This window comes from Protopterus annectens, chromosome 1.part0, assembly GCF_019279795.1.
Source record: "Protopterus annectens isolate FY-2018-M chromosome 1.part0, PAN1.0, whole genome shotgun sequence".
Taxonomy (NCBI): domain Eukaryota; kingdom Metazoa; phylum Chordata; order Ceratodontiformes; family Protopteridae; genus Protopterus; species Protopterus annectens.
Window position 1 is genome coordinate 820380860 of NC_056725.1, and position 24758 is coordinate 820405617.

A 24758-nucleotide genomic window follows, 5' to 3' on the forward strand; every position below is an offset into this window, starting at 1 on the left:
GTGAAAGCTACAATAAGAGGGTGTCACAGCTAACCAGCACACAGTGTCAGGTAGTGTATGACAAAAGAATGCCAAAGAAGCTGAAAGTTGTGCAAAAAATACTTCTGCATGGTACAGAAACCTGGGCAGTGAAGACAGAACAGTTGAGGAACCTAGAAAAAATGTAAATGAGTACCGGAGATGAAGGATAATATGCACACTGTATGACAGGCAAAGAAATGAAGGCATCATAGCAGAAGCCAAAATGGTCCCAACTGCACAGGTGGTAAACAAAAACAGATTACAGTAGTTCAGACACATGTGCAGGAAAGCAGATGATTCTGGAGAGATAAGAAGGCAAAATTAAACAAGGACATCCAGCACAGAGAGAGATGGCGTGAGAGAAAACTGGCAGCAGTCAGTCCCTCTCTGGGAACAGTGTCAGGTGGGAAGTCTGACTGGGGTAGTACACCTGTCAAAGAGAGTAACACAGGTATCCTAAGGTAAGCTCCAGAAGGACAGAAACATCCAATGGAATAGAAAGGCAAAAGTTTGACTTTCATTATGAATACAGAGAGTGAAAACGGGACCTCACAATCCTTCTGGGTTATAAGCAGGTGGTGTCAGAAAAGTTAGCACAGGGATCAACTGGCTAGTGACAGTGAAGCATTCACAGTGACGTCGCTTTTTGATCCTTCAATCAGGCATGACTATCAAAGAAGGTAGGAGAGTGAATGAATCAACAGAGTTGATGACAGTTCACAAAACAGTCTGATTCCATGTAGAAAAATGGGATAAAAGGGGCTGATTATGATGTAAACATCTAGGCAGGGTATTCAACAATTACCAGAACACACTAACAAGATGGTACATGCTCATCTATTTTACTTTTAAATGAGTTACAGGTTAGTTTGCTGGATCAAATAATCCTTCTGGAAACCCTTTCTGTGAACTGTTAATGTTGCCTAATGGTCATAAAATTGATACTTTTTGACAGTTCTAAACCATTAAAATAATCACACCTTACTACAGGTTGACGCTAACTTGGGAATTAGTGCATTCCTTGGTAGTGTTTGGCTTCAGTCAGTCTTCTTGGTGAAGAAAAGCATACAAGCCAGAGTAACAGTTACACACACAGAGACACGCGCACACACACAGACGTGCGCACACATAGACACACACAACCTCCTACTATACAGCTACATAAAATACTGCAATTTCAGTAGCCCTTATAACATAGTGCTTTTAATGCACAGTATCTAATGCTCTGATCAGAATAAACTTTTAGCCATCAAATACAGATATCCACATATACAGACCATAATAGGTGATCAAGTTTTCCTACTTTTGTTCTACAAACCATGTAATTACAAGATATTTAAAAATGATTAAAGCTGTTGCGTGCATTAGAATCCTAAATGATCATTACCAAATAACTCCTTACTTGAAAGTAGAAGTACACAGTTGCTCATTTAACATCTGACCTATTCTTCATCCCTCTCTTCGCCCTCACCTTTTCTCCATGTCAATTCTCACTTTGAAGAATGGCTCCATGGATTCATGTTTACCCCTTATTCAGGTAGTATATTCCATAGGACCACAATGTGCTCACTGAAGAAACAGTTTACTTCTACTATCTACGAACTATACCCCCTCCCTCCCACTCTACCTTTCCCATTACAGATGATCCCTTCACAACTCCTTGTCATGATTTTCTGCACCTGTGTATACCCCATGGTCCATTGTCTGAAGTGAAAAAGCTCTAGACCCCATGCACTAATCACACTACACTTTCCCTCATCCCATAAATTTTCCAAGGACTTTTCTCTGGACTTCACCCAGCAACCGGACATCTCTTCTCCTTGTATCACTTGCACAACTGCACACAGTACTCAAGATATGGTCTGATAAGGATAAAACAGCAGGAACACTACGTCTCTGCTCCTGCAGTCCATCAGTCTAATGAGGTACCCAGCATCCGGTCTGATCCTGCCATTGTCATTTCACTGATCCTGGCTGTCAACTTGTAATGAACGACACCCCCCCCCATCCTTTTAATTCTCTCTGCTACCAGCAGTTACTCTGCCCTTCAGATGATACAAGAACTGTTGCCATCAAATTGCAGTATTCTGCATGTGTAGAAAAAAAAAAAAAAAAGACTGCCACCTTCCGGGCTACTCAATCAGCCTTTCCAAACCCTGAGACCCTCACCCCCAAATCTTTCACTGCTGCATTTATCTTCATGTTACTAATGAACAGGTTAATCAGCTTCTCTCTTCCCTACTCTATGCACAATACACCCTGAGAATTAGTGGCATCACAAGCCCTGTAATAATCCACTAAGCAACTTTAAAAATGTATTGTATGATATTTCACACAGAGCAACCTATCATGCCCTAACAAGTGGTAGAGCAATCAGGTTCCTCAGACTGTCCCACAAACTCCTGCAGTTTTCCTAGCAGCCACCTGCACCAGACCAAAGGCCTTAGTGAAGGTCAGAATACCATATCAGTGGATCTCTCAGCAATGTTTCCTACAACCAAGCTCAACACTAATTCAGGAATGATACCACCCATGAACTTGTCTCAACAGAGGTCCTGTAGACTGCCTTCTATTAAGATTCTCTCCATGGCTTTCCACACCACTGCTGTTAGTCTAACAGGCCTAAAAGTATGTAGACTTTTCTGCCCCTTACCTTCATACAAGGTTGCCACTCCAAATCCTCAGGCATTTCTGCTCCGACCAACAATCTGTATATTAAAAAAAAAAAAAAAAAAAAATAAAAAAGATTCGCCATGGGACCTACCAGCCCACAAGCCTGACTCCAGACGACCATTAGAATCATCAGTTTATCTGGTCCCTGTGCTTTATACTCTCAATTAGTGCAGCTAGATTCCTTTCCAATCCCCTCCAACTTTACACTCAAGTCTGTCAACTGCTCACTGCACTCAGCCCTCTGTTCAAGGTACCTTTCCCTTCACTTTCTTCAAGATTACTGACTGAAGCAACACATTCAATAATGCTGTTTTTCCTAGACTATCTCCATCCCCAGCTTTGTTCACACCATCTGTGTCAGTTATTCATTTCTTATTCTTCTCTACGAAATACCTAAAAAATACTTTTGTTTCACTTTTTGACTTTCATCGTTAATGCCCTTTTGACTGAGCCACTGTACTATGCATTAGTCACCGCATTCTCTCATTTCTATTTCCTGAAAGTGCTTTTACTCAGAATTTTTTTTTAACTTTACCATGCCTACCCAATTACCCTGGGTAGTCTTCCCCCCTCCTCAAAATCTGACCAAAACTGAGTACAGCATCCCTGACCCATTCCTAAAGCTTCATTGTTTCAACTTACCTGTAGACTAACTCATGTGACCTTTTTCCCAAACTCACCATAACCTGTTTCCCTAAAAATTTATATCACATCCTATTGCATTTGTACTCTTACCCATCCTCCTCAAAGCTGAAGTATACATGACCACTCTTGGCTAACAGTGCCTTTACCTGGAGTTCATTGACCATTCTACCATAGTTAAGACAACATGCAGAACCCCATCACTCTGAAACTGTCCCATACCAGCTGGTATAACCTATCTTCATGGTCCAAAAACTCTTATCACCTCTCACTAACCCTTCATCTGTGGCTGAGAATCTCTGCTCTAGGCAGACTCATTTTACACCATGCCTTCACTCTCCACCTCAGAGTCTCTCCTCCTACTTACTTAACAGCTAGATCACCAGTACACTGTAGTAATTCAGCAGCTCTCCCTCTAACTTCACTGCCAGAATGCAAATAATAAATTCTGACCCACACCCTCTTTCCTTGCCCTTTTCAGGTACTTCACAAGTGGTGTTCTTCCTCCACTCTGACCCTGTACATCAAGATCTTAAAAAGCAGATGATCTTACCTCCAGCACTACCCCCTCTTCTCAGTTCTGAGCAACCTACGTCTTAGTACTTCTGACATGTTTCAGCAATGCCAGCAACATCAGTCTCTTGTCCTGTGCAACTGCTTGCAGAACCCGTCTTGCTACCTTGACAATGTGCCCAGTAATATTACCCAGCCATAATTAAGTTGTTTGTATGTTCTAATTCTGATTTTCTTGAACCCACTGCCACATTACCTACACCTGTCATCTGCTTCTCTGATGCATCCATCCTTTCGTTAATCTTACTCTAAAGGCATGATCATAGAGAGGTAAAGGAAATTATTACCAAGAACCAGATTTTGCTGCAGTTACATTTCCAGAGTGCAACACAGATCATGTCATTTCTAGTCAGTGCTTAAGTATACCACAGAAAAAAATTAGAAGAAAAACAAGAACAGATAAGTCTAGCGATACTTTTCGCTACTTAATATATTCTGACTCAAACTACACAGTGTGCTAAAGTTTATCTACTTTACAGAACATGACTAATGACTTGGCTAAGAATTGAATCATGAAGTTACATACGCACCATCTCGTTTCTTTTTACCTGGAGTACTCGTGTTCACTGCAGATGAGCCAGAAAGGACAGGGGTAATACTTCGAGCAGAATATCCAGCTGCCATGTCTAGGAGAGGTTGTATGATTTCACTTTTAAAGACATTGTTTTTCTGCCATAAATTCAGCACTCTCACGATTTTACTCTGAAATCCAAAAAAAAAGGGAAAAATTACCCTACTACCACTCTTCAATCACTAAAGCAGCTCTAAAAACAATAAAAAAAAATTCATTGACATTCACATTTTTAGCAGCAGTCTGCATTTAAAGTGGACCTGTGTGTTGAGAGACAGCCTTACAAGACTATCTGCAAATATATAGAGCTCAGTATATTTTTCTGTATTATTCTGTATTATACAGCTAAATTGTTGCTTAGACATCTGTTGTCTTACTGTTCTGCAAATATACACAGATCAGTATATATTTTTCTTGGTTTTATAATTTGCACTCTGATTCCTCACATCTCTGTTGAACCCCCCCCCGTTCTTGGTTGTAGTTTAAATTTGGTGGCTTTTGCAGTGCCCGCCCCACTCTAGATTTGATCTAGGACACCCCCCCAGTCCCATCTCTTTACCGCATTCTACCTAATAAACCCTTTCTGCACTTGCTTTTAGTCCTTTTTAATTTAATTACATTTTTTCAAACTGTGTGTGGACTAATATTGCTACATACTCAAGTGTGCCAGCTTGCACTGTATGCAAATTTTTTTTACTACTGTTTTTGCTACTTTTCTGGAAAAAAAAAAAATTGTAAGCCTGTTTCCTACCTTTCCTGGAATTAGTGTTCCAGATATAGATTTTCTGTATCCAGGACTATTTGTAAGCTTCTGAGCCCCCAACCCTTTCTGTGTTGGAGGGAAGCCTTCTAGCTTATCAGTGGGAGTGGTAAGCACTAAGTAACCTGTCTGCCACATAAGGAGTGGTTCTGGCCCAGAATTTGTAGTTATTGGCCGTTTGGGCGGTCTTCCATCTCTCTCAACTTTCTGATTTGAAGGCCTGCATTTGCACTTGTTTCTGTCCTGTAACTCCTGGGCCCATCTCATTTGCTCACTCAAAAAAAAAATCTGTTTTTACTGTATTTGTGTTTCTTCCTACTTTATTTTGCTTTTGCGTCAGCTTAAAAGTACTCAATTGTATTTATTACTGCTTGGTGTAACTCATTCTAAGCCTTTTAGTTTAAGCACTTGGGCTTCAGACCAGTTGTTTTACATTAGAAAGGTTTGTGGTCTGCACTGTGGTGGCAGGACAGGTAGCTTACATCCTTCTAAGTTGGGAACTGCTGATTGAGGGCTCAGTGTCTGTTATTCTAAAAGTGTATTAATTTTGTTTTAAGCACTTGGGCTTCAGGCCAGTTATTTTACATTAAAAGGGTTTGTGGTCTGCACTCTTGTGGGAGGAGAGGCTGGACTCTACCCGTCTAGCTCGGAATTTCTGGTTAAAGGCTTATAGTGCCTGCATATTTAAACTGCTTCTTACTGAAATTGGCACACCTTGTTTGCTGTAGCATAGACTAGATCCAGGCCTGCTGAATCTAGCTTTGTTTGTATAACTTGAGCACTAATCTAGGCATTCTTTAAAGTATTCAATTGTATTTATTAGTGCTTGGTAGTAACTTGATTAAAGTGTAGCTATCATTCTAAGTCTTTTGGATTAAGCACTTGGGCTTCAGACCAGTTGTTTTACATTAGGAAGGTTCGTGGCCTGCACTGTGGTGGCAAGACAGGTAGATTACATCCTTCTAAGTTAGGAACTGCTGATTGAGGGCTCAGTGTCTGTTATTCTAAAAGTGTATTAATTCTAGTTTAAGCACTTGGGCTTCAGGCCAGTTATTTTATATTAAGAAGGTTCGTGGTCTGCACTCTTGTGGGAGGAGAGGCTGGACTCTGCCCTTCTGAGCTGGGAATTTCTGGTTAAAGGCTTATAGTGCCTGCATATTTGAACGGTTTTTTACTGAAATTGGTACACCTTGTTTGCTGTAGCATAGACTAGATCCAGGCCTGCTGAATCTAGCTTTATTTGTATGCTTGTTGTTTGTTTGCTTGTTATTTCCCTGAAATGCTAATTCCACCTAAAACGCGGCTTTGCAGCGCTTCTGTGGATCCCTAGTGATATCTGCATTGCTTACTGTACTTATTTCCTTGTTTCACTTGAAAGAAAGTTACTGTTTGTCGTTTTTGCATTTAAGTTACCTGTAACACATTGCATTTAAGTTACCTGGCACTTGCTCACTAAAGCAATTATACAAGTCAGCACTAAAATATTAAAAGCACTACACCCTCACAAACTCCCCTTGAGTACCTCGTTCCCCACTGGCCCTTTTTTTTCAATTACAAAGGAATTCCCAATACTATTCCAGCATGTCCAAAGGTCAGTTGTCAATCTCCTCTCCGGTCCAGCTGGTGAATCTGGGAATCTTGAGGCAATGTTACAACTGCCTCATGTACACAGACAACCCTCTCCTCCTCCCAACAAATTCCAACACATGTGAGAGATGCAACCATATAGCCATACTGGAGGCTAAGCTCTCTCAACTCAGTACTGGCGAAACCAGTCAGGAGGAGAAGGAAACCACACTCGCTACAATTCCAGTCTCACATAGACCTACCATGACAGCAAACCAAACACAAACACACAAAAACATACTCGGAGGCTCTAAATAAAAATCTGCCTAAGCAGCAGAGACCTCCAAAGCAGACACCCAAGCAACCGCTACCCCAAAACAAAACACGTGCGACACACAGCTCGCAAAGCCAGTGTGCCGAACAGTCACAGCCCTTAAGGCTAAACAACACACTTGATACACTTGTAATAGGTGACTATCGTCAGGCACACTGACGCCCCGCTCACCAGGCTGAACAAGGAGAAGGTCACGGTGAGCTGCTGTCGGGTGCTAGGATCCGCCACATAACACAAGCACTCAGGTCACTCCAAGGCAAGTACAAATATGACTCGGTCATTGTCCATGCAGGTGTGAATGACCGGAGACGTACCTCCCTGGACCTCATGAAGAGAGACAGAGGAGCTCTCTGAGCATGTAGCCCAGGCCGGTATGACCCTGACCTTGAGTAGCATCTTACCCTCACCAAGAATGATGCCACAATATGAAGACAAGATGATCAATTTCAACAACTGGCTTAAGTATTGGTGTCATTCAAAGGGGATCCAATGCCTGTCAGCCTGGGATGACATGCTCGACAAGCCACGATGCTTCGCTAGGGACGGCTTGCACCTGTCACCCCTGGGCTTTCGGATATTGGCAAAGGCTCTTGCTACCCTCATAGTGCCTTTTTAGGCAAGGCTCAAAAGACAAACCCACCTCCATAAGTATCACAAGGGATAAGAAACTAAGAGTAATGCTACTCAACGCCAGAAGTCTAAACCTCAAGATGCACGCACTCAAAACTCTCCTTAGCATGGAGAACATAGATATCTGTGCAGTAACAGAAACCTGGTTCAAGGCTCCCGAGAGCACCCCAGCACTATCAGGTTATACCTCATACCATGCTTTTCGGCCCCAAAATTTGGACCGAACCACAAAAGGAGGGGGAGTATCAATATTCGTCAAAGATACCCACACCTCCAGGTTGGTGGCACAGCACGAAGCATCAGAGACTATCCATGTGCAACTAACAGTGGGTAAAACTGCCTTCCAGTTTATAGCCTGCTACAGATCACCCTCCCAAACCCAGGAACCCCACTCAGCCTTCCTGAGAACAATGGAAAATATGAAGGTCTCTCCAAACACCATTATATTGGGCGACTTCAACTACCCAAACAGACTGGGAGCATTACTCTAGCTCCAACACCCTAGCCCAAAGGTTCCTAGAATTTATAAACTCAAATGCTATGGAACAACTTGTTACCACTCCCACAAGAGGGGAAAACATACTGGACCTGATCATCACCAACATGGGGACTCTATGCTCCAGACCAGAAGTGTATCCCTCACTGGTAAGATCAGACCATAAACTAATCTCACTGGATATTCACATCCCGACTCAACCCCCTGCCCTGAAAACCACAGTGAAAAACTTCTCTAAAGCAAATTTCACACTCCTCAAAACCGAGGTGGAATCCTTCAAAGCCCCCGGGCCTGTGGAAAATACAGCCCAGACCGCAGAATCCTTTATAAACGCATTCTATGAACACCTTCAGGAATGCATGGATCATGCAATCCCAAATAAAAACCAAGACCCAATCCTCCAAAGGCAGACGTCCTGTCTGGTGGACCCCAGCCATAAACAAACTATACAATAGAAGGAGGAAGCTACTACATGATAGAGCAAAATCCCAAAAAGGGAAGGCATCTCTGATCAGTATTAGCAAAAAACTGCGGGCACTCATAAAATCGTCTAAGGCCAGCTTCGAGAGAAAAAATGCACAGGACACTAAGGATAATCACAAGGCTTTCTTTAGTTATGTTAGGAACCTGGGTGAGAATTCCCAGATATGCTCAGAATTAGTCCAAAATGACAAAAAATACACCAAACCCACAGACATTGCCAACATCCTAGCTGACAGGTTCAGCGCAAACTTCGCCACCGCCCCTCCCCACCAAAAGGGCAAATATCTATCCCAGCAGAGTGCTGTCCCCCTGACATCTCAGATGCTCAGGTAAGAGCTGCCCTCTCCAAAGCAAAAAACACAGCATCAATGGGACCAGACGGTGTCCCGGGCTGCGTCCTACATTAACTCCAAGAAGAGCTAAACCCAAACATAAAACTACTGTTCAATCTCAGCCTTACAGGATATGTACCCAAAGAGTGGCGTACAGCAACAATGGTCCCTCTCCACAAAGGTGGTGCCTCAACGGATCTTGGAAACTATCGCCCCATAAGCCTGACTAGCTTGGTCTGCAAAGCTATGGAAAGGATCATCATGGACCTCATAAATAAAGATATTGGAGACCTACAGACACTGGATCCTACCCAGTTCGGCTTTGTTAAGGGCAGATCCTGCCTCTTAAACCTGGTTGATTTCTTTGAAACAGTCACCAAGGCCATTGACGAGGGGAAAGTGGTCCACACAGCCTACCTGGACCTCGCAAAAGCCTTCGATACAATACCCCACTCGGGCATTATAGATAAGCTCACCAGCTTAAATATAAACCCCTATGTCACTAGATGGGTTGCAAACTGGCTCAAGGACAGAACCCACATGGTTAGAATTGCTGGAGCCATGTCAGACTCCAAACCAGTTACAAGTGGCGCCCCACAAGGCTCAGTCCTGGGACCTCTCTTGTTCGGTATATATTTCTCGGAGGTACAGGCCAACACGGAAGGACTGTGGCTGTCCAAGTTTGCAGATGACTGCAAACTGGGCGCCATCATAATCGACTCTCCAGCCGACACAAGCATCCTCCAAAAGGGCCTCATAGAAACAGACAACTGGTGCCATGGCCTCAAGCGAAATGCCAAAAAGTGTATAGTCATCCCCTTTGGCAAAAACAAAGTGCCCACAAATTACCACATAGGTGGTAATCCATTAAGTACAGAAGAAGTAATTAGGGACCTGGGGACCCAAGTTGATAGCAATCTCTCATTTGACAACCATGTGGCCAAAGTGGTTAGAAAAACATTTTATATAGCCCACCTAATCATGAAGGGATTCACATCTAGATCAGGGGAGGTCATCGTGCCTCTTTACTCATCCCTCATCAGGCCCATAAGTGAGTACAATGCCCCTTTTGGGATGTACCTTACCAGACACCTGCAGCAACTGGAAAGACCCCAAAAGTACCTCACCAAGAGGATCAACAGGCTCAAACAGATGCCATATGCTGCCCAGTTAAAGAAACTCCAGCTCTACTCAGTGGCATACCACCTGCTCAGAGGCTATCTGTGCCTGACGTATAAAGCCATGTCCAACCCGGAATTAATGGACATGCTGCACCTCAGAAAATCCAAATCCCTTAAAGCTACACGCTCCAGGGACCTAAACCTCAGCACTGAAATAAATAGGACATGCTGGAGGGACAGATTCATAACCCAGAGACTCCCTTCACTCTGGAATAAAATCCCAGTCCAGGTTAGGCAGAGTCTCTCACTGACTCTCTTCAAGAGGGATCTTGATGAGTGGATGGGAGATCGTAGGTTTACCCCGGGTATCACTTCTGTGTCACTGTTAGACAGAGGCACAGTATACTAACCTCGAAAAAGGGCATAGCAAAATTAATTTAAAATGGGTGGCGAAAGCCAAACACACTCTGGCTAGGCTTATAAATGCCCTAGGGCAGATAGCCTAGTATGAACCTATGAACCTATGAACAAATAACGAAAAGATAAACATGAAAGGTTGACTAGTTAACAGGGAGACCACCCATCTAACAAACTCGGAACTGCCTAAGAAGCTATGGAAGCTCTTACAGATGCCAGGAAGGACAAAGTTCTTCTACAATGAGGAGATGATAGGAATAAGGGGAACTTCAAGTCAAGAACAGTATAGAGTTAAGCTGAAGTGAAATTAGTATTTTGAGTTTCTCTGACGTACACATATTCTACTATTATACACTCATCCATATATAACCTATAACCATACAGCATTTAGTAACCACATGAATTTACTGACAAAACTGCTGCTGTTCTGGCTGTGTCACTTCATGTTACGACTACCCTTTTACTGTACTAATTTTTCTTTCAGCAGTATTAGCATAAACAGCTCTAATATGATGCTGCACAACTGTTAAAAATTAATGAATGCTCAGTAAGACCTAGTCCAGTGCATTTATGCAAAAGTCTGTCCTGCATTACCTTAAAAACTAAAATCATGCAATCACTGCATGCACAAAGATTTTTATGTAAACTACAACTGAACTGTTTTAAGTAGTTCAGGCTTACTACAAAATGTACCAAATCCTAATTCCAAAGTCTACACAGGTCTTATAATACCAATATAAAGACAAACATAAGAATTAATCACAATAACTAATGCAAATCTGTCCAACGAAAATCAAGCTTGGAAAAAGTGACACTAGTCCTATATTGGGGATATTTACTAATGCACAGCTGGAAATGTATTCAGCTCAGTTTTGTGAAAGGCAGGTCCTATCTCCTGAACCTACTAAGTATTTCTGAAAAGGTGAGCGGCTACGAAAGTAGCACTCCATGCACATTGCCCATCTCAACTTGGCTAAAGCTTTGACACTAGTTTCCACACTGGTATTATTAATATATGATCCCTGAATGAACAATTGTAACTAGTGGGTTACTGGGTTCACTGGGTGCTGGACCCTCTCCTGTTTGGCATTTACTCTGTCAACATCTGATCTATTATCTCAGAAGTGACAATGACCAAATGTGTTGATTACAACCTAGGTACTAGCTCATCCACTAACACTAGACAACTTTCACAAGGGATAGAATATGCACCTACCTTGTATTCCAAAAATTATCTTAAGCTACATGCCAAAAAAACAGCCTAGAAGTGATCAGCAAAAATACAAATCTACTCCCGCCTCGCACGTGACAAACGGTTTTCTTCAGACAGACACAGTCATAAAAGGTCTAGGTACTGGTGTACAGACAACTTTGCTCTCTCTCGATCATGCTTCTGCCACAGTCAGGAAATCAGATCCTTCTGTTAAGACTCCATTAACTTCCAAATACCCTCTAAATACATGAAAGTTATCATTCCACTATCCTCTTCTCTTATCAAGACAATCACCAAATCCAAACATACTGCTTAAATGGAAAGGCTCAAAAGATTACTAATGAAAATGAAAATCCTTAAATTCTTCAACTATTCCAACAGATTAGCGCAATTCTCCTTATACTCAACAGTTACCAGCTACTCCAAAAATGTCTCACATTTCAAGAAATTAAAGACCCAAGCCTACTTAAATCAATTTCTTTGCAAAACGACTGGCTATACAAACATCGGCACTAAGGTCTTAAAAATCTATGCCAATAGATTAAGACGAGAGAAAGTTTGTAATTCAATATATTCCCACTTTATGACATTATCTACTGCTACAGGCAAAATGAGGTAGTGCCTCAAAATAAAAACACAACCCCCACACTAGAACCAATTGCTCCATCCCCCTTCTAAACCTGAAAATTAAACCATGACCTTGACATGGAACTGATTTTCTCCTCAGCCATGTCACACTCAGCACAGAAAGGACTGCAATCACTTGAAGCTTCTCAGTTTCTCCAGTTTCTCAATTTTTGTATTATCTTCTGTTTAGTCTCTTCCCACATATCCTTAACTGCCACCACAAAACTTCCAGTTTCTTAATTTTTGTACTACCTTCTGTTTAGTCTCTGCACCACAGTGTCATTTCTAATCCATACTCCTAAATACTTAATTTTATTACGTCCCCATAAATTGTCCCTTTCTGGTTTTGTCATGTATAAATATCTGCAAAAAGAGCCAGCTTTTCTGACTACCATACTAATTATATTGTTGAATTTCTGAGTCCCTTATTTTCTTAGCCAATGGTTCTAAATATAACGTCATCAACAAAGGGGAAAACGGACAACCCTGCCTGGCTCCTGTATTCAAGCAGAAATTATCTGAAAGGACCCCACCCATTTTAACTTGCATCTCTGATCCCTCATATATTCTTCTGATCAACCTATTAATTGCATCAGGGAAAGCAATTGCTTCCATTGCCCTGCTCAAGTCCCAGCTTACGCTGTCAAATGCTTCCTCTGCATCAAGACCCACCAATAAAAGTGGTACTTTCTTACATTCTGCTTCCCTCTGGATCATCAAAGTTCTGTTAATGTTGTCAAATGCTTGACTCCCCTCCACAAAACCACACTGATTCATATGCATCAATTTAAGTATCACTTTTGCCATTCTTTTAGCCATTATAGACAAACACTTCATAATCATAGTTTAGTATTGAAATGGGTCTGTATGAAGCTGTAGCCAATGAATCTTTATCCCCTTTAGGTAGTACCGTTACCACCTCCTTCTTCCAGGATGCTTGTACTTCTCTTCTTAGAATACCGTTAAACAAAACCTTCCAGATCTTTATCAGTTTTTTTCCCTCCTAACTTCCAAACTTCCACAGGAATGCCATCTATTCCTGGAGACTTTAATTAATAAGAAGTATTTAAACCAAACTGTTATGTGCACAAAGAAATATGGTTCAGAACAAATCTTCAAAATCTAGACAAATGCACACGCTGTCACTACCAATGGAACCTAATCTCTCAGATCGTTTCCATCTATACTGTTCAATACACAGCTGATTCAATCATCCCTCCAAGTCTCACATACATAAATGTTTTGTACACATTGAATATAAATATTTTTTACCTCAGTTGTCACTTTACTCTGTGTATTTAAGTGCACTTGCATTATATATATCAAAACTGTTCCTTATATCCCCACTATCATTTCTGGGCTGAGACTAAAATTTGTGATCAGTGTTCTGCTGTGGTTAAATTCAAATAAACAAGCAAGCAAGCAAACAAAAACAAAGAAATCTTTTACTATGACTTCTATTCAGTTACAAGTACTTATGTTTCCGAACAGATCTCTCAACTGTCCCCATTTGGGATGTTCAATATTTAGGCTTAATTAATTGTCTTATCACACAATTTTCTGAATCCCTATCATCACGTGTGATTTCTGAAGTCGACTAATACACAAAAACCTCACTACATGACCAGCATGCTAGTGATGACAATAGGGCACACGTCTAACTCCACCCTTTTTCTGAAGCAAAAATAAATGACTGACTGTGGTAGGAATTTATTTTGCGATACAGTTCATTTAAGTCTATAGATTTTACACTCTGATAATGTGCTAATGTTTTTTCCCATTATTTTTGTTGCTATGTTTTTTTTTAAATGAGTTTCTGAATATCCCATATTACTGGAAGCAGGGAAAATCCATGTACTATTTGGTACTTAAATTGTATGCCAATTAGATGTCCAGGTATTTAGCTGGATTTTCCAAGGGCCTTTGTTAATACTGTAAATGTCTGCAGGTTGAGAAGTGTTTTGGGGAAATGCTAACAATGCTTACTAATACTGTATGATGAAAATTATCTTAAAATGTTTAAAATAGAAGTTTTAAATCATTTATCTTAAATGGTTTGCATTTGTTTTTGAACATGCACCTGGATAAAGCTATCAAAACACACACACTTGAATTTACCTTTTTATTTTAAATGTAAATAATTTTCAAGATTCAAAGAAACTTTGTCATTTAGGACCACACAAACACAGCCTAAACGAAAATTACTAATGTATGCTCACGAGAGAAATGCAGTGCAAACAAACAGTAGTATCAGAGAAACAAAATAACACATATGACATGCAAGAGGTAGTTCACATTACATAAACACACTCAATACCCATTATCCAGTGATAGATAAATCCCCACCATCAAACCCCTTCACCATTAAGATAGAGAACAAAGACTAGTGAATAGCAGATATTTAGTTACCGTATTGTACTCATTAACCTTAGACGTGACAGTATACCCATCATATAAGACGCTTCAATGTATTAGGTATTATGGTTGGTGTCCAAGTTAACAAGTCTCGCAGCTGCAGGACACAAACTGTTTGTGAATCTCATAGTCCTACAGCAGAAGCTGCGGTACCTCCTTCCAGGCTAGACGCAAGTTGTGAGACGGATGGGTGGAATCAGCTATTTTGTATGTTCCCTTTCTTGCTCTTGTAAAGAAAATCTCCTGAATAGAAGGGAGGTTTCTTCCCAAGATTCTCAGACACTTTCATCACCGTCTAATTTCTTCTTCTCAGCAACTGTGCAGTTGCAGAACCATACTAAGAAGTTGCTAGTGAGCAGGCTCTCGACAGCTCCCCTGTAAAAAGTGTTAAGAACAGACAGTGGGAGTCTGGCCTTTTTGAGCTTTCTCAGGAGGTGAAGCCTCTGTTGAGCCTTCTTGAATATATGGATGGTATTAATAGTCCAGGAAAGATCACCTGAGATGTGAAGACCCAGGAAGTTGGTGGTTCTGACTTTCTCTACTACTTCCCCTTTGATAGTGTGTGGTTGAACGGTTGCTTTTCTCCTGAAGTCCATAATCATTTCTTTGGTCTTATTAACATTCAGGTCCAGATTGTTCCTGTCACACCAGGCAATCAAAGTGCTCACCTCATCTCTGTAGTTATGTTCATCCCCACCACTAATGATACCCACGACTGTGGTTATCATCAGCGAATTTTATAATATGGTTTGAGCTATGTTTTACAGTACAGTCATGGGTGAGGATGGTGAGGAGCAAGGGGCTGAGCACAAAATCTTGGAAAACACCAGTATTCAGGACTACCCATTGAGAGGTAGTGTTTCCAGCACATGTCCACTGGGGTCTACCAATCAGAAAGTCAAGAAACCAGTTACACAGGTGCTTGTTTATCGAGAGTTTCACGAGCTTATCCAACAGTTGCACTGGTATCATAGTGTTAAAGAATTTAAGTCGACGTACAGCAGCCTTGCATAGCCTGTTCCTACCTTCTAGGTGTTTTAGTGCAAGCTATAGTGTGACTGATATCGCATCCGCAGTCTAGCTACTTGCCTAATATGCAAACTGGAGCTGATCGAAGGACGTAGGCAGACCCGCAGATAGAGGTTTACATAACTTTATATATAGTTTACATACCTTTTTATAGTTATTTACATAACTACACAACAATTTAATCCAACATGGTACTTAAATCTTTGGTTGGTGAGGGTTGAGAATTACTTTTAACAAACTTAACTGAAAACGGGGTAATCTAAAAACCTGTCAGTTTTAAAACATCATGTGCTGCTGCATTATGGGAAAGGGAAGGGATTTTATACAAAGGCATCGAGATCACCATCCTCACAAACATAGGCCCTTAATGGTGACCTTCTCCAATGTCCAACACCAAAGAAGCTGACTAAGACAAGGGACACATTAAAAGCCTCCGAAAAGGAGTGCACCTTGCATTACAAGAATACACTTCAAGAACCATGTTTTCTGCACCCAAATAAGTCTCTTCCTCTTTAAGCCTGGTACAGGAGTCTACCAGTTAAACTGAAGGAACAGAAGGAAAACTCATTGGCCTATGCCTAGGACACTGAAAATAGTGTACGGACTGTACACTGAAGAAGAGCTTTGCTTGTTTCTGCAAAAATAGCTTTTCAGGTTTCAGAACTTTGCTGAATGACTATATGACTTGAAATACACCTGTAACCCCCCCCCCCAACACACACAGCCCTAACGGTTCCTATAGTCCTCATGAACCAAGATCACTTGTTCCATCTATTAGTGTAAAGAAACTCATCTACATCAAAAACCTATACCAACCACTTCCTGCAGTTTTGGAGAATTCTTCTTTTAACATCCTGTGACAAACTCTGTGGGAAAACTCCTCTATGTAACATGAGAGTCAATAAATCAAACAAGCAATCTATATTGGCAAATATTTTTCTAAAGCCACATTTAGCTACCATGCTTCCAAGTTTTACCTTAGGACAAAACTTTTATTTTTTCCCCCCAAAGAAATCAAATCATTAAAAACAGACTTACTTCTGAGATTTAAACTAAACCAAAACTGTGTGCACAATGAAATCTAGTTAAAAGGACAGAGGAACCAACCAACCAAAGTACATAACAAATGTCCAAACTGCAGACAAAGAACTACAGTATATAGATCCTGCTCAAATGCAGTAGCGGATGACTAATCTAGTTACAAATCAATCCTCTATTTGATAATTTCAAGCATTTCTGTTGATGTACACCGTTAACGATAACTGTCGTGTGTGTGTGTGTGGGGGGGGGGGGGGGGGCAATCTCCTACTTCTAAACATACCACCTCAGAGATCACTGCATCTCAAGGGAGGGGTTTAAAAATGCCCTTCATTTTCACAACTCCAGATTATCAAAATTTCAGTCCTCTAAATTATGACCAGAACCAATCTCAGTTTTGCTGTAGTGCAGTGATGGCGAACCTTTTGGGCTCAGTGTGTCAAAAATTCAGAAAATGCCTATCTTGACTCTCCTGGTGTGCTCCCCGCCCCCAACAAAAGAGATGCAATTCTTTAGTCATTTATTTATAAAAAATACAGTCCAATCGTGTGTGCTATTATAAAAGTAAACGAAAAATCAGTGACTTACAACAGAGAAAACGATATGCACACTGATAATTGGGCTTAAAATAGTGCACCAAAAAATTGCCCTACTTTTAATAGTAATTTTGACTTGAACTGAAAAAAAAAATATGGAACATATTGCATTTAATTTGATTAAGCTCAACTGACTTTTTTGTTCCAGAGTTTTATTTGCAGGGTCACATGCTTGTATTTTTGTTCAGTTTGTCAACTCTTGTGTTGGTGAATGCTGGTGTGTCACCCAAAACTTCGTAGCACGTCACCTTTGACACGCGTGCCACAGGTTCGCCATCACTGTATGTAGTATAAACATGTTAAACTAAGTCTCTACTCAACGCCCTCACATTCCATTTCCCTTCACCATCTTAACTGCACTGCACATCTATACTAACCCAACTTCTCTTCCTCTGAGCATGGACCAAGTTTTTTCAATACAGACATAACACTGCTCTGTAGAACGTAAGAAAGAATTCAGCATTTCAGAAATCCATCTGCCTCGCAATATATTCAAATTGTCTGGCCTTCATCATTGCATCCTGGCAAAATAGTAAGACTTATGAAATATATTTTCCTTCTAAAACCTTCTTAACCCCCCTTTTAAATGTGTAACTGCACTTTATGGCATTAAATTCCAGATGCCATTTGTCCATCAAGCTATTCCCATCAGCTGCCAGCATGTCTAGTTTGTCTCATAAGGGTACAGACACTGTACTCTCCAATCAGAGTACATCTTGCTTAACTATTAGCTTTTCAAGTCAACTGTGTGCTGGCTTTTCTTCACACCATTAGTCGATGAAATCAATCAGTAAAATTAGTTTATCTGCCTCACCATTCTCGGCTCTATCACAACTTAAATTTCCCTTTCAACCTTCAGGAAAGTGCAGCATCAGAAGCCTTGACTAACAGCACCGACAAACCTACACTTGTGCTCCTCAAGGACAGGTCAGTCATAGGACTAGATTAAGATGGATTGTCCATGATCACTAGGCAAAAGACAGTGCACATGGCCAAGTGCCAAGAGAATTAAGCATTCGGGAAAACCAGCCCTGCTATAAAGAATAACTTCCATAACCTCAAGACAGTAGTGAAAAGCAACATACTTGTAACTGTCTTGTTCCTGTCTAGAAGACTTTTTATTTAAAAAAAAAAAAAAGAGGTACTACCACTATGACGTTCCAATCTTATGTCACTGCTGAAATGCCTCAGAAGAAACTAAAGTTATGCCAACAGTACAGTAAGCATCACTGCTACATTTTAAGATCCTGACACAAAATTCACCTACACCTTTTGCCTCGGCAATCTTACATCCTCTGGGTTCTTCCCCTCCTTCCCGAATCAACTATCATTTATCCATTAAGCACCATCTATATGTCCTACTTCACAAGCTGATCCTTTTCCCTGTGACATCTCCATAAACAGACTGGGAATTTTCACATTCAGTACTGCTGACCGACTATTCCTAACCATGCCATACCTTTTCAGTATGAGTAATACCAATTCCCTCTAACACTGCCCGCCCATCTTTTAGTCACAAGGTCCAAGAATTACCTTTCCTGACAAATTAGTTTGATGATTCTCCATCATTTTCATACCCTTTTTCTTATCCTCTCCAATTTCTCTCTTTAGTCAGGCTGCTTTTCTACCATGCACCTCCTTGAAATAGGACTTCATTTTCTTCCAAGCTACACTCATCCATTCCACTGTCCTAATTCCAGCCACCTTTTTGGATTTATCATGTGATTTCCTAAAGGGCTAACTTTTACCCACCTCTGACTCAAAGCCCAACCATTCTGACATTTTGCAGTAGCCCTCCACTAATGGGGAGCCACAATGTGTATCCATGGGCTTTTACCATTATCCAGTTCCTCTTCTATAATGACACCAACTACCTGCAAGTCTGGTTTGGACCAAAGCCTTTAACAGCTTCCCTCTTTCCTTGTCACCCTGAATGTGGGCACTTCATGAATCAGTGCGATGGCAGAAGACTCAAATGACTACAGTTCTACTCTTTGCCCATCTACTAATCCTGAAAATGAGACTGTCATTCACTCCTGCATGTGACTGTCTGTATGCCATACCAATATTAGCACTGAAAAGGGGTGAGAGGACTGGTATAGCAAGACACCAGTTAAAACTCTCCATATAGAATTCTGGATGACAGGTGTTGCAGCTGTTAACCATTCCCTATCGCAACTTCCTGCAAGCCAACCTCTTCAGCTTCTGAGATGCACAGTATTAATTTAGGAGTCTAGGTTGCCCTTTCATTACACAACCCTACATACAGCATAACAAGAGTTACCTGACAAATGTAAAGGGGTAATTCAAAATAGAACTTGCTGCCTTTGGACTTCCACCAAAAGACAGCTGCTGTTCAAATGTTTATACTTCCACTAGCCCTATTCATGCTTCCAGCAATTCCGTTTAGTCCAAGAGCCCATTTCTGTAGTAAGTTCAAAAGTACTTTTAATTCATCTGTCTGGTCAAAAGACAAACTGAGTGATATGTGATAAGTCAATGCTCCCGAAAAGGTGTGGAGGACTAGCTCTACTGTATCTTGGGTTATACTTGTGAGAATTACAGTTGCACATCTCATCTCTGACATGCAATAAACCCAACTCCAAGGTAGAAAGTGTTGGGCAAGGCTGTGTTAGAGGAAAACAGCATGCCTCCATGGTGTGCATGCTGGGTTAAGGAGCATTAGATGGATACTGAATAATGTAGTGCAGCAGAGGAAATGAATTGATCACTGAAGGTTTTAACAAATGAAAGTTGGAAGTACTTGATGGTCCCTTGTATGGTGCTACCCAGTAGGCAAGAGAAATGTAGACCATATAAAGCTCTACCTGCTCATCAGGAAATTCATTTTTGGGATTAGCTAATGGAGGACCTTGATGCTTGAAACCATTTCCAGCACAAGTTAAATATAAACAATGGAAATCTGCTTTTAGTATACTCCAAACATTAACAACTCTTCCAATAATTTAGCTCCAGCCACAAAAGATACAATTCCTTGAGACAATAATGAAGGAAGACTGGCAAAGAGAACAGTTACTAGGTTATTCAAGCAGTTCATTTTGAGTAAAGGGGGCTGGAAGTATAAGAATGGCTAGGCTAGGAAAATGGATATGCTGCTTAGGCCCTCTCAGTGGTGCAAAGTATATTTGGCCCCAAAGTACATAAACATTACTCAGACTTAGGATACTTGTGTGGAAGTGCCCACACACCTAGTTTTTACACATATATTAGGTTATAACACGTCACCTAATGTGCTTTTAAATCACTGGTGAGAGAGACTGACATGGCTGCTTATCTTTCAGGTGTTCAACGTTGGACTTTTTTTTGAAAGAGCAGCTTCAGACCACATCTTATTCTAGGAGTATTCTCAATGGGCACCCAGGAGGGGATAATGGGCAAACATAAGTGTTAACCATTACATTAACTTTTATTACTTTCAAATAAATCTTAACTATGAAGTAAAGTCTCCTTACAGCCCCACCTCACCTCCCAACTGCTAACGTGTTACTTTTAATGAAGGAAGTAGCCAATACAGAAATTCTTAAGGTTACAAACAGGACTACATATCCATACACAAGTGGTGTTCTGGCAAAATGAACACAACATAAGAGGGTCACATGGTTCAGGTGAATTGCCCCTGCATAGCATAACACTTTGGCACAAGTAAAAATGCTCTGAAGTGCAAATGGAATACAAAATTTTCATTGTCCCTCCTTCTCTTGTTCCCCACACATACCTAGATTAGGACGTTTAACTGGTCTGGGTTACAGGGCATTATAACTTATAAAAAGAAAAAAGCAGCATACAAGCAGGCCCAAGTGTCCACAGTATAAAAAAACAAAATCCACCAAGAAAAGCACTGAAGAAACTGAGAAAATTCTTTATAAAAGCACTGGAGAAACTGAGAAAATGTTCCCAGTTTCTCCAGTGCTTTTCTTGGTGGATTTTGTGGGCATTATAACTTAAGTTATCTCAGCAACACTTATTAATTATCCGTGAAAGCGGATAATGTTCAGTTATGTTTTAAAAAGAATCACTTTTTTTTTTTCTTTTTGCTGTAATGTTCAGATGGATAATAAAGCTGGAACTATTTAAAACAAATGCATGTTGTGCTTATTAACAGCACAGCTTAAAGAACATCCCTCCCCTTCCACAATTAAGTGCAAAATGCCCCAGATTAGAAATTTTATTAAAACTTTTACTTCTCCCACTCACTTCCTAGTCACTAGTTCCTAGTTGTTCTTCAACATTTGCTTACAGTAATAATTGCTCAACTCCTTAATGAAGACTGATATTCACTATTCATGCCTTCTTATGCAGGCCATCTTTGGGAAGAGTTTTCAACAGACTTATGTTCCCACAAAAGTCCTTTAAACAGTATCACCTCAGTGAAAACTGCAAGAAAAGTAGTTACAAATAATGGTGCAAGAAAAATTCCACTTCCTCAAAACTTCCACAAAAGCAAAATTACTACTTCTGCAGCCAACTGATCACAGCACGCATTAGATTTGATATTCCTACTGTACATGATGTCTTACTTCCTGCTTTGCTAGACTCCGTGTGAGCCATCTGTTTCCCATATACAGAAAACAGGGATGAAGTAAAAATGAATTCTCTACTGCATTTAACTAAAACAGGTATTCACTCAATTCCCTTGTGACCCTGAAATAATCTGAAGTCCATCACAGCACTCAGTGAACACAAGGCAGAGAAAGGAATCTTGGATAGTATATGCCAGTGCAGTCCATGTCAGGAGGGGAAAAAGTCCAACAAATTGCAAATATAAACTACTGAAACATGCAAAAACTGTAGTACATCAAACAAATATCTACAGTGACGAGGCAATAAGTGATGGCCCACGTTTGCTGTGCCCCAGCACCCAAGATGGAGCAGAGTCATTCAGGCTTCTCCCCATTGCAGCAGCAGCATTTCTTTCACAAATCATAAAAAATGCATAGTAGGCTGTTGATACTAAACTGTAACCCCTGACAATTATACCATCTGCGGATTTGTTTTCTGGCTGCACTACAGCTACGCATGTCAAAATTTGAAAAAAGCAGAAAAATAACTTTTAACAAATCACTTAAATTAACACTTGCAAACTTAGATCTGCAGTGGATGGACAGCCCATAGATGTTTTGCACCCCCAAAAATGTATTTTAAAATACTGCACAACAGAAAACTTTAAACCAAGACTGATGAACACTAAAAGAAAAAAAAAATCTAAAGGAGAAAAGTAAGACGACCTCTTAAAATGTTCACCTCACCTACAGTATGCCACCTGAAGCATTCCAAAGTTTCTCAACAGTGGAGTGGAGTATAAAGAAGCCTCCCAGTATACGACCATCTTGACAGCAGGGAAGTTTTTTTTTTCTCCAAAAGACTATCTCCAAAACTCCACCTCTCCTGAAAAGCATGAAGTGATGGCAGTGTAGGCCTTCAAGTCCTTTCATGTATAGCCTGCTCAGGATGATCTACCTGTACATCCAAGGCTACAAATACAAAATGAAAGCAACCCCTCTAAAAAAAAAAGCTGAAACTACAGCTTAATTCCCTACAGTTCTCCGGCATCATGCTTGCTAGATGTACTTGCGTCAACAGCAATGCAGAGCAGTACTCTCCTTCTGTGTCACTTGGTCAGTACACGTACAAAAAAAAAAAAGGGAAACAAATGTACTTCTCCTTGACAGGGCACACAGTGCAGTTTTCAAACATTTGCAAGACAGTTTCTCTTAAAAATGATCACCTCACAAAATTTGGCGAAGACCGCCTCACATCTCACATTTTGGTAGAATGAGAATTCCATAAATCATTTATATTCACTCAAACATTACCTTTTCATCTGAGGGACACCGGTACAAGTTCTGGAAGGTATTAAGGATGTTTTTACTGAATCTGGGTGCAAACAAATCTTTTTCCTGGCCAAATTGATGGCGTGACTGTCTCACGATAGAGTCGATGACATATAACCCAGGAACCTTATATTCTGGTTTGCACTAAGAAAAATGAACAGACAAAATTAGCTAAGGAAAAATCTTTTCTAAAACTACAATATAACCACAGCACCAAAGCTACAAAAGAAAGGCATGTTGCGGTTTCAACCACAATTCAAGCCCCTTGTACTGACAGAAACTCACTCCAAAGTATGAAAGATTTTTCTGTCAAAGCCAAAATACCAACCCATACATCTGGTTCTTTCCACCTACCCATATAATACCATAACAAACAGGAACATAATTACAGAGTTCAGTTCAAAAGCTAAGCAGAGCACAAAGATGTTAGGAGAAGCCATAAAATGAGGCAGATCATATCAAACATTTTTTGTTTACTTCCAAGACTACTCTACTCAAATTCTAGACTGTTTTTTGTGACAATTAAGTTGAACTTTGGTAAATGACGACTGCTTAAAAGGTGATTTTTAACACTTCTGTGAAAACTCTGATGCACGACTTTTAAAAGCAATAGAAGGTATAGAGATGTCAGCATATTTAATAGGGGGACTGGATTACTGTAAAGCACAAATTCTTCAAAATTCTGGCTTTTACCCATGTCTTTGTGCATAATCAATAATTTATGAATCAGATAATTATTCTTTCATTATTTAAAAGTGGATTATGAAGGAGCAGCCCCAGATAGTTTTTCTGGTAAACCCAGAAGACGTCTCCCAACAACAAACCATAGGCATAGGATGAAGCCTCCAACATATACTGAAAGCTAAGTACTTCACTGCTACAGCCACCCTTCAAACAGGGATTTTTTTTTATACCAAATACAAGTACGAGAACTGCCTTAATGCAATCTTCTCAATGCACTAAAAAGTAAAAATGTCTACATGTAATCTAACACAAGGTCCTCAAAAAGTTGCCAAGCTTTTGTTGGAAACCCCTTCCAATTTCAATCACTAGTGATTTGACAAGGGCATATGTTGCAATTGCTTTGCTTTCACAATGAAATAAAAAGCAGCAGGTGAAGTTCTGTGCCTCAGAAGGGACACCAATTATCCACCATTAATGTCATTATAAATGAATCAGTACATGCAAACACTTCACTGGATTAAGACCACTCTACCTATGGGTGATGGCGTGTTTATCCAGTGCATAAATAAATGTTTACATATGTATGTTTAAGCATCGGATGTTAAAACCATTGATGCTGTTTTACGCATCCACTGAACTTTCTAGAGAATTGTTGCACAAAATAAAATAGCATAATATTAACACG

General features: G+C 40.4%; 1 protein-coding gene across 1 annotated transcript in view; it reads right to left on the bottom strand.

Moving 5' to 3' along the window:
- SCAF8 (SR-related CTD associated factor 8) overlaps nucleotides 1-24758 on the bottom strand; it is a 1875331-nt gene that overhangs the window by 1411364 nt on the left and 439209 nt on the right. Inside the window, exons 4-5 of the mRNA XM_044063383.1 lie at nucleotides 23372-23533; nucleotides 4440-4611 (exon numbers count right to left, since the gene is read on the bottom strand). Coding sequence (XP_043919318.1) covers nucleotides 4440-4611; nucleotides 23372-23533 — 334 coding nt within the window. The remainder of the gene's footprint in view (nucleotides 1-4439; nucleotides 4612-23371; nucleotides 23534-24758) is intronic.